The following is an 11,505-nucleotide window of genomic DNA, read 5'->3' as shown; positions in this document are numbered from 1 at the left end:
TAGATTTATGGATTTAACCAGCACTTTTATCCAAAACAATGCATTCATTGAGAAAGCTGAGCATCGTGAGCTCCTGGAGGCACATGAATTTGTTTCACAAGACATTTCATTAGAAGAGACACTTTAAAATCAGCATTCAGCTGGTCACAGTAAACCAGTGCTAATGTTCTGACACACAGTATTAGCTGTTATTATCAGTATTGCTCTGTTCACTTCGATATGTCTGCGGTGTGCTAATGCAAAAGTTCCCAGAGTATAAATCAAGCATCAGACGCTAGTGTGGATAATTATTTTAAACTCAAAGACAATTACAAAATTTAGCTCTGAAAACTAGAAGTGCCACATAAGCAAAAGAAAAGAATGCCTGACTGTACGCATGATTTAAGGAGTCTTATTGCTTTTATGCAACGCATGAAACTACAGATGAATCACACCAATTGTTGACCAGAAGATATAACTGTGTAAGTCATATCTGACTCCTGAACTCCATTAACGTGGCCTCAGTGAGACTCAAAACGCACTACAGCAACAAAATACTGGAAATTGGGGGGTCGGGGCTAGTTGTGCCGCTTTTGCTGCTGTGAATATTTCTCACAGTGCAGGTTTATGAAAAGTTACTTTCTGGACTATGTAAGTCAAATTTCATTTCATTTGAAGAGATCTGAAGTTGGGTCAGTTTTACCCTCTTTAAAATCTGCAGGGCAGAGTTGAGTATTAATAACAGCACGCATTTTCATGAAGTGACCATTTGAGAAGCTGTCAAACACAAGAAACGGATAAAGATGTTTCCATATTTTAATTTGAAGTGTAAATCGCTTCCGAACTGAACTCAGAGAGAGTGCATGCGAGACCGTCTCGTGTCCGCTCCGGTTGGTGTCATGGCATCGTGTGGCCGCTAGGTGTCGCGCAAAGGCCACGAACGCGCCTCGCTGTTGTGCGGCTTTATTTTCCACTGCGAATCCAGCAGGAACAAACTGTACCGCATACGAATCGCAAAATCAATAATGATATGTGCGCACCGCTCATCCCCTCATATGAACGCGCGCGCGCGTGAGCGGATCAGCGCAGATTTCCAGCAAAGTGGCCCTTTCGGTCGCGTCTGTGTTTTGTCCAAACGTTTTTTCATACTGAACGCTCATTATTGGCTCGTCACACGTTGACGTATCCCGGTCGCAGCATTGCGGGCTTAGCGAAGAAAACGCTGAGATTATAAAACTATACATCTAGCCAGACGTCGTCTCGCGCTGGGTTTTCTAGCCCGAGTTACAAAACACTAAAAAACCGCTTCGTGCTCCAACGGGGGGAAAGGAAAACTGCAGCAGGAATAAAGCGACGAGAGCGCGAGGAAACCGGAGAGGAGGGGCGCGCGCGTTTCCTCTCCGCCGCAAGAATCCATTGAGAGAGCGAGAGGGAGAGAGAGAGAGAAAGAGAGGGAGAAGAAAGGAAAAGCAGCAGCAGCAGCTCCACGCCACTCCTTTGTTTTAGGAAATCGCTTGAATCGCTCGAAGGACTGGAATGATGCATCGCGTTTCTCTCGCGTTTTTCCGCGACGCCTGTTTTTGAAGGCGAACTTGACGATTTTGCGTTTAATTTCGTGGAAGAGCCTTCGAGACCCGAACCCTTCGGACGCATAAAGCGTTTCCTTCGCGTTCGCCCTCCATGCGTTTCGACTCGTGTTTTCCACCGTTTTCCTTCGCACGCCACAGGATCTGCTGATCCGCCGAAGCGTTCCAAAAGCGCGTTGGTTTTTCTGCTCGCGGTTCGAGTCTGTTGTTCGCGTCCAGGCCCGAGAAATTCATTCGCCGCTCTTCAAAGGCCTTTAATGCGGCACACGCGCGTCACTCTGTAACGGGTTTCAACGCGTCAGATGAGCGTCGGTTCTGATCCGTAAAGCGCCGCTGATCCTCTGCCAGAACATCTCGCCTTCGTTGTTCGCTCTTCATACGCCACATCTGCGGCCCACTTCAATGTTAATGTCGACCGACGTCGCATCTGTAATGCTGCCCGTGAGCCGCGGGATCCTGGAGCGCGACAGGGACCTGGACTCGGGTTCGGCGGCGGTTCGGGGCATGAAGCGCGGGGACCCGGAGCCGGAGGGCGCCGCGGCGGCGGGGGATTCGGTCGGGGCTGAGTGCAAACGAGCGCGGATGGACGGAACCGGAGACATCGGACAGGTAAGCGTTAAAATCCCCATTCTGTGTGAAGCGCAACGTCGTGCGTTGTGATGAAAGGCAGACGCGCTTGTGTTTATGCGAGAATAGATGCTGTGTGGTTCTCAGATGTGAAAGCGAGGCAGCCGCAGGCCCGTTACACGACATGAAAACAAGCAGTGATGATCGGGGCACCAAAGGTGAAATTTCACCAATCGGTCACTGAAGGCGCAGGCCGCGTTCCGCACTGAGGGGCTGCTGTGATCCTCTGCGGTGAAGCTCCTGAATCACGGGGCTGATTCTCCAGTGCTGCTCTCATCCGAGGCCTGCAGTCATGTCCTCTCCATCCTGCGGTACTTTTCCATCCTCCACCATGAGCACTTCTGCTCCGTTCTTCACACTCTACGTGTGTAGGCAGACGTGATCTCATCTCTCATTTCAGCATTTCATCCACCTCTCTTCCCCTCTCCCTTTCTCTTTCCGTCGGTTGGTTTTGTTTCTCCGGTAAGTGATCTAAAGTGCTGCATGGACCCTAATGGCTCATTTTCGCAGGCTAATGGCTCACGGTTTCTCTAAACTGCACCATGACGGCTTAAGACCGAGCAGATGTGTGTGAGTGTGTGTGAGTGTGTGTGTGTGTGTGCGTGGACGCTCGCTGGTGTAGCCCAAAAAAGGTATTGATCCTGCTCCGAGTCTGGAAATACGCCTGCAGCAGAGACAGAACTGGAGTGGGGGCTGCAGGAATCAAACCGTTTGGTAACAAGAGACGCACATTTATGAACAGCAGGAGATGCAGGAAGTTAAAGGAATGAGTGTGTGTAAACACATTTACAGTGTCTGAAATGTGAAAAAGTGAAGCAGAACCAGTCAGGAAAATCCTGGGAGAATTGTGATTTCCAGTTTCACAACTGGTTAAAAAGTGCAGGAACACACTGAGTTTCCTTCTGACCCACCGTTCGCTCCACTAGCGTCAGCCGTAGTAAAATCACATCGGTTCACCGCGCCCCCTCTCACACACATGCGCGCCATCAGAAGAGGATTTGCTGTATCGCTGACAGTAAAGAGGCTTTTTGTTGTGCTAAAGAGATCTACACTTGTTTCAGAGTGGCATTAGTCTCTGATCTCCCATTTATCCTGACGCGGGGTGGGGGGGGCTAATACACAAACACACACACACACACACACACACAACACTCTGATTGGAGATTTGCAGATAAGTCTTTGCGTTTCTACATCATGGCCAGAGCCGCGTTTATTGAATATGCTCGGATTGTGTTGTGATGCCGTCGGGTCACTCATGATCCGCTCTGCTGTTTCATCACGGCTGTAACGTGCCCTACTTACCCCACGTCTCCAGTAATTACCCTTATGGGATTGCACACATGTGTTACCATGGCAACTTTGAACTTTGACCCCACCAGCAGAGCAGTAAAATCGGGGTGTGGTGGTGATGGTTATTGCGATAGACAATAGAACAAGCACACGCGGCTTAGATGGTTTGTCTGTGCTCATGGAGTCGAGAGAGTTTGCCTCTGATTAAAGTCCACATGAAATCAGATTTGATGTTATTTACTTTGTTAGCGCACATTGCTAGTCTTGAAGTGAACAGTTAATGTGTGCAAGTTAATCTGTTCTTTAATCAAAATCTGAAAATTAGCTTCCGCTCTGGAATGGCGTTCTTCGTCTGATGGCGTCAGTTTGACGGATTGGGTGTCAGGGATTGGGAGACAGAACGGAGGAGTGCCAAAATAAACCCCGCCCTCTATAGACGTTTTCATCGGACGCACACGCCTGGCCCAAAATTAACTTCTGGTCTGTGCTTGTTTATTGGTCTGGCTAGTTACCGAGGAAGCCGCTTCAAAAGCACCTCCTGCTGGCAGAGAATGAATTCGCATTTTCAGCGATGGATCACCGCTGTGTAAAGAGGGGCTTGGCAGCTTGGCAAGACATAGGTTTAACTTACTAGCTCATGTAACTTACTTGGTATTAGAAATAATCTACTCTAAAGGAACTCTGTTGTTATTGATTCTAAGTCAACTGGAAGTTAAGATTGGGCCACAAAAGCACGCATGCGCAGTAATGTTTATGTTGCTGTTGAAATGGTCTATTCAATGTTCTGGATCACGCAGACTTTAAACCATCTACCAAGTGCAGGAATCGTGGTTTAGTGTCTGTTACATCTGTCAGTCGACGTTATTGGTGTAAAACTGGTCTTTATTTTGGTTTAATGCGGTCAGTGACAAAGTTTACGCAAGTATACAAGCACAACATTAATGTTTGAAATGCTATGTATGAAGCGTGCGGTTTCCGTCAGATGTCCGTTGTTAAACTGGATGTTATTAATCGATTATCTAGATATAAAAATGCTGAAATGGGCCGTAGAAGACATTCACCCCCTAGATTTAGTGTTGAAAATGTTTTTCCACGTATGTGTGTTGAGTTTGTTCCCTTCAGAGCGTTTTTACTGACCTTCTAAAAGAGCTTTATTTTTTTTGAGTGTTGAGCAATGTGTTTTTCATTTTCTTAGCCTTTATTTTTATTTTTTTTCAGTACCTCACTGAGTGAGTGTCTCTCTCTCTCTCTCTCTCTCTCTCTCTCTCTCTCTCTCTCTCTCTCTCTCACACACGACTGATGTCAGGACGCCAGACCTCCATCTTAAATGCGTTCAGCAGTAACACACACACACACACACAGAGGAAGTATAAAGCTACAGTCAGACTCATGGCACTGACAGACACACACGAAGTAACCGAGAGATCTGAAACACTCGTCCTCTCGTTCGCAAATCATCTCGTCTTTCTTCTTCACCTCCGTCCTTCACTGAGCTCCTCCTCCTCCTCCACCACCATCTGTTCACTTTCTTGTCCCTCTCTTGCCTGATCACTCCATTCTGCTGTTCTCCTTTAACAGGAAGTTACAGGTCGGTGAGTTTGAGGGAATCATAGTTTCTACTCTCTCAGAAGATCTGCGAGTTCTTCCAGTGAGACGCTGCTCAGTAAAGAGTGTGTGTGTGTGTGTGTGTGTGTGTGTGTGTGTGTTGGCAGTGAGCTGCTCCTCAGTCCTTAAGGAAATGAGGCACATGACGGGGTGGTGGAGGGGTTCTCTATGACTCATTGTCTCTCTCAGCTCTAGTCGTCTGTTTCACACACATGGACTCCAGATGTTTCTGTCTTTATTCTCTGGACGGCCTTTAGCGCCGATCTGAGCCGATCCTCAAATATCAGCAGAAAAAAACACACCAAGACTTTCAGTCTGAAAGCAGATTCTGGGCTGAATCTCAAGAAAGCTGTCAAGAACACATCCAGCTCGTATTTCAGCCCAAAACCAAGAGACAGAAGCTATATTTTGAACAATCTAAATCTTTTCAAGCCTCTTTAGGACCATGAAGGTTTTTTCCGTTCTGTTTCTCATTTCCATTTGTGCGACGCGAAGAGTTGGATAAAGCATCTGCTAGATTAATAATTGTGAGTAAAAAACTACAGATTGTAACTTCTGGGCTTTGTATTTATTACTGTAATGTACAGTGCGGGGATTGTTTTTTGTGGGGGGGTTTGCGTGGGTTTGAGCAATGAGAGTCACCGTTAAGAATGATGCAGAAATAAGCTCTGAAGTGTTACAGTAATGAGCATTTTGGGTGAAAGTGTGTTCATAAATGACGCAACTTCAGAAACCACCATGCTTCTATAAATAGGCTTGCACACTGTGATTTGTTTCTTCTTTTGGTCGTTGCCGTGCGGTTCGGCCGTGTTTTCATGAGATTGTCTGTGCAAACATCAGCACTGCAGACGATTCCAGCGCGCTTCTGTCGGTCGGGTGCGTGCTGGAGCGGCGCAGTGCGCACTGCTAAGTGTTCCCTCAGGGGACCGTAGGAGGGACATTAGTTCCAGCTGGGAGCTGCGCGGAGCTCAAAGAGGGTGTTTATCACGAGAAGATGAAAAGAGACGCAGCGGCAGAGCAGAAATAACCCGTGATTCTCTGCAAAACTCCATTTACTGTCCTCCTGGCATCAGCGCTGAGAGTGAAACGGTCTCCTCTCGTCCCCGTCCCGTTGATTTCCCGTCAGCCTCGTATCAGCGCGTACGACGTGTTGCGTAAGCGTCCCGATCGGCTCGTCTCATCTGCTATAAATATTAACTACGGCAGATCTTTTGGACTCTAATAAGTAACCGTTAAAGTCCTGTAGTAAAACCTCCGTCGTGATGATCCTCTTGTTTTAATGTGTAAACAATAGACGGGCTTGAACCCTGCCGGAGCAGCGAGGCGCGTGTGGGCCGGCGCTAATCTGATTATACAGCACTATAGACCAATTAAACGTGGAGCCCAATTAGAGGCGGCGTGACGCTGCGCTGCAGATCTCACAGATACGAACGCTGAGAGACGCAGCTCGCACTCATCCTTCTGCGAGGGCCGTCCCATAATGCACTGCTCTAAGAGAAAATGAAACTAGAAATAGTGAATGAGGCAAGAGGACTGTTGAAATATAGGTTTTCAGCATTAAATACTTTGTTTAAATGAAATACTTTCAATTAAAAATCATATTTGCATGGTTTGACACCGTATTGTAGGTGTAAATGATTGTGTAATTTTTTTAATGGACTGTATGGACAACCTATAGTTCTACCGGAAGTGTTTTTTGTAAAAAGGTTTCATCAGCTGAACAATCAGTATGTTGTTAAACCACGCTGTACTTGAGTCCCTCGCAGGCTCGTTTTCATTCCTGTCAGAGATTGAATGCCTTCTACCCTGACTAACATCTATTGGAATCAGTTATTAGTGGAGTCTGATCTTTCCCGTGAGCTGCGTTCTCTGTTTGGCGCTCAGAATCGTTTTCAGCCGTGGCTGCGACGTCTATAGACGTCCTCTGAGGTTAATTAGCGTCCGGGTTATCAGACCGCGTGCGTTCGTTCTCTCAGGTGGAGCTGGTTTAAGCTCCTTCAGCGCCGAGCGCTCCTCGTCTCGTATCTCGGTCCGGTAATTGATGTCACTTTGAGGGGCTTTTGCCCGCAGGTTTAATTAAAGTCTTCATTATTCACAGATCTGGTGCTTAAGTGTTCTCAATTGCGCAGTTGATAACGAATCCAAATGTAAGAGTGAATCTTCATATTGGTGTCACGCGGATGACCGAATGACCGTCCGTCTCTCTGACGCTTGTTACGGGAGGTCAACAGTCAGTCAGTCGCTCTGAAATACAGAATCAGCTGCGTGGCCTCTGATTCACTAGCTGTAAGATTATCAATCACAAATAATGAAAACGTCTTATGCAAGTGTTGTGTATTATGTAATATATTTTTGCACTTTCAGCTTAACTGGGCTTGGATGAACGCTGGTTAGGAAATCCCTTAACGGTGACACTGGTTTTCACTGATACGCTTTCATGTCGCACATTCGTTTTGTAACTCTCTGGCATGGGTAAAATCAAGATTTGCTATTAAATATAATTATTATTAACTATCTCTTTTGCACTCAGAACACACGAGGAGCTTTTTAAAATCACAACTATTTAAAACAAGTGGAAACGCACTGAACTCTGTTAATAGTCTGAGTGTTTTAGATTAGCATTGTAGATTACAGCAGCAGCTGTGTGTGTGTGTGTGCGTGTGTGCGTGTGTGCGTGTGTTTGGATTGTTCAGTTGGTGTAGTTAATCTCACTTTTTATCTTCTTTCTCTCTGTAATCCCTCCATCCGTCTCTTTATCCATTTATCACCAGCCGTTGGACTGTGAGCTTCACATCTGCTCTGTTTTCAGAGGTTTTGAGCACAGCTGAATGTCTTTTAATACCATTATTATTATTATTATTATTATTATTATTATTATTATTATTGTGATATCATATCAGAAACATAATATAGTTTCTTGCCATGCTTAAAAATAAACTTGTGGCCTTTTGAACATCATAGGATTTGAAGATTAAACTGAAGCGATGATGATTTTTAGTACTAAGCGCATGAAATTCCATTTGCTGTGGTTTACGTGTTTTAACTTGTTATATGGAATTGGAATTCTAGTTTAGCTGACTAATCGGTTAACTAACTGAAAACCATTTATTAACCATTTAAGAACACTGTTTTTTTTTTTAACAGGCAGAGAATAGAATTTAGAAAGCATTTTTGAAAATTAAGAAATGGGTTTGTTTGTCTTAAGAAAAAGTGTAGAGAGGGAGGGAGGGAATGAGTGAGTGATATGGGAGGAGAGAGAGAGGGAGAGAGGGAGGAGACACACAGACAGACAGACAGAGAGGAGGGGAATGAGAGAGGGAGATTTTGAATGTGTCAGACTCTGACAGAGATCGTGAGCGCTGACGTCTGAAAGCAGGAAACACTGTCGCTGCCGCCGTCGTGTTGAATAGGATGATGGGAGTCTTTTACCCTCCTGTGCGGCCGGTGAGTTTTTAATCATTCATGTTGCTGCATTTCCTGCCTAGAAACATCGAGCGTGATTCACTCGTGCACGTGTGTGTGTGTGTGTGTGTGTGTGTGTGCGTGCACACGGATGTGTTTATGTAAGTAAAATGCATTATGCTAAATGCATAAATGTTCTATTAGAAATGCAGCTGCAGATGACTCCCTTAGTGTGTGTGTGTGTGTGAGATGGAGGTGAGGAAAGTCTCATGTGTTTCTCCAGCTGTCTGTCTTGACTGAAGGGGCCAGGTGCTCGTGAGCAGTTGTTCCTTCATCTGTCTGTCTGTCTCGACGTGTCTCCACATCTGTCTCGCACGCATGCGGCTTCAGTATTAACGCGCAGCGATACAAATCGGTCTTTTATTAGTTAAAAGCTGTCTGTCGTATACCCTGGAATCCGTCTCTCTCCGTCCCTCCCCCTCTCCTGCCGTTTCCCGAGGGCTCGAGCAGCTGTTATCTCTGTGTTTTCCTTTAAAAGCAGGAATGGGATGGAGGGGGGTGGAGAATGGAAATTGATTTTTAAAGGTGACGCTCAGGGAGATTCGCGGGAGAAGAGCCAGAGTCGACGGACGTGGACGGTAAAGCTCTGCGCTTCTGACTCTGATGAAGGAGAGCTGAAGTATGTTGAAGTATGCTGAACCCCACCCAGCGTTTGCCCCGAAGGGAGGGAGAGACGCTTACCTGTCATCTCATGATCTCACACGCTCGCTTTGGAAAACGAGAACAGCTGCCTTTGTTATGCATAGAAATATAGGTCTATATTCCCCCTAAAACTCTTTTTGTTGATGTTCCAATATTGTTTTGGACATCTGATACACACACACACACACACACACGTCTAAATGAGGACAGACGCATGTTGTTTTTTTATATAAAGCTCACACAAACCCTAAAAGATCTTGCAAAAATGTGCTTGCTTGTTATGTTTGTTTGCATTCCTCGTGGTTCCCAAAAAGATTCTGACAGACTTTTGAGGACAATGTTGTTCCCTAACTGTAGCTCAATAATAAACAAATGTGTTGATAGTAGGGATGAACCAATACTGAAATTACCGATACCAACAGTTGATTATTCAGAACAACGTCTGCCGATGCCATTAGTTTCATTTTATTAAGGAAAAAAGTATCCCAACTAGGGTTGGGTATCAAAAATTGGTTCTGATTCCAGAATCAGATACTTAAGGTCAGGAATCGGATACATCTTGTGAAATTAAAATTTCAATTCTGCCTATATGTGTGCGGTTCTTTTTTTTTTTTTTTTTTCATCTGTGAGGTCCCGACCTAGCGATCTATGGTAGAGATCAAAATAGAGTAAATTGTCCTTTTGAAAGTTAATTTGACATTCCAAATAATGTTAAAGATTTATCGATTACGTTATGTCAGTAGATGGTGAAAGGGGGCTGTTAATTTGATCATTCGTTCAAAAACACTGATTCATCCAGTAAAGAACCAAGTAAATCTTGAGTAAATTACTGAATCATTCTCTTATAACTTACATGTGATTTTTGTTTAGTTTTTTTTTTCTTCAGAATCATAAGAGAACCACAACTTCCATTTAAAAAAAAAAAAAAAAAAAACAACAACCCAGTTCATCCAGAATCAGCTCTATTTTGCAAACAGCTCTTAAGTGAATCTTGTTTTTATGTAGCCTGTTGATTTTTGTTCATGGTGTTCAGCTGCAGCTAAATGTTTAGCCAAAAAAGAAACGCAATAAATATGCTTGATATCATCTTCTATTCACATTGGAATCGAAATTGATAAAATTCTAACGATACCCAACCCTAATCCCAACCTGTGCTGTAATTTATATGGGAACCCTTTCATTTGGTTTGGTAAAATTATCAATAGAGCCAGTCTTTATTTTTTTTCAGATATAATAACACTCTAATATATAAAAAACTGAGATGTTTGTATATAACTCAACTGCACATTAGGTCACTTTCATTCCAACATAAATATTTAATTAACGGTAAATAAGCTCCTCTTGGTGTTTTTATAGCTAACTTACAAACCGTGAACACTGGAAAACTTTCCTGAGGTAAATGTAAAGTATTGTATTGATTACAAGCCGTCTTTCCGCGGTCGAGTTGAAACGAATCAAGTGATAATATTAGATGTGATGCATATTAGGGATGCACAATATTATCAGACCAACATCGGAATCTTAAAAACTTAAAATAACATGTTAAGGTTACTCCTGCATTTTTCTGAGAGAGAGAAAAAAGGCGGTGATTGATCTATAATATATAATAACAAAACTTCAATGTACTGTCATTATAAAATAACTGCATTATTGTTTAAGTCTAGCTGAAATGAAAAACAGTTTGCTTATAATTTCCACACACGAGAGACTTCTGTATCAAATCGGTATCGGCACTGGCTATGAGCCAAATGAGTTGGAAAAATATGGGATATCAGCAAAAATCCAATATCATGCATCCCTAATACATTTCAGTGAGCTGTACTGTATCTTCGAGCACACCTTCTGATGTTCATTCACGTTTAGGACACGGGCCAGTCTGCTGCTTGAACGGAAGCACTACAGCGATCTGTCACGGCACATTTAAAAGCGTCGAAACGGCATTTATTCATTCATTTTTGTGATGAAATGAACATGAATTAAACGCTTTCTTATCAGAAGTTTTAGAGCAATTATTGGATAAGGGGGCACTTCAGTGAGATTCAGAAGATACAAAACATCTCAAATTTCATTTAAAATATCTTCAGTTGTTTCCCGAGGATGAATGAAAGTCTCGGGGGTTTGGAACAACGTGAGGGCGAGTAATTGACTAATTGAGTGTTCTTTTCTGGGTGAAATATCTCTTTAAACAATCTGCTGATGTCCAGTAGTGCCTTTATTGATCTGTATTGATTATTGGTCAATACGTCAGTGAATCCCTAGTAGATGCGTTGCAAACTCAGCTGTCAGCACAACATACTATCAGTTACTACAAGTA

General features: G+C 43.9%; 1 protein-coding gene across 6 annotated transcripts in view; it reads left to right on the top strand.

Annotated features, from left to right (window-relative positions):
* The first annotated feature begins 809 nt into the window (after nt 1–809).
* Nucleotides 810–11,505, top strand: part of rbfox2 (RNA binding fox-1 homolog 2) — a 28,075-nt gene continuing 17,379 nt past the window's right edge. For 2 of the 6 annotated variants that reach the window (XR_007827901.1, XM_051111617.1), the window contains exon 1: nt 834–2,174. Coding sequence is in view for 4 of the 6 variants with exons in the window: in XM_051111617.1 (XP_050967574.1) it covers nt 1,968–2,174 (207 nt within the window). In the remaining 2 variants the exon portion in view is untranslated. Of the gene's footprint in view, nt 2,175–11,505 lie in introns of all 6 variants that reach the window. The other 4 variants (XM_051111616.1, XM_051111615.1, XR_007827900.1 and 1 more) reach the window with 4 other exon arrangements.

Source organism: Labeo rohita, chromosome 6 (assembly GCF_022985175.1).
Source record: "Labeo rohita strain BAU-BD-2019 chromosome 6, IGBB_LRoh.1.0, whole genome shotgun sequence".
NCBI lineage: Eukaryota > Metazoa > Chordata > Actinopteri > Cypriniformes > Cyprinidae > Labeo > Labeo rohita.
The sequence above is the reverse complement of the archived record's forward strand: the minus strand, read 5'-3'. Positions and strand labels throughout refer to the sequence as shown.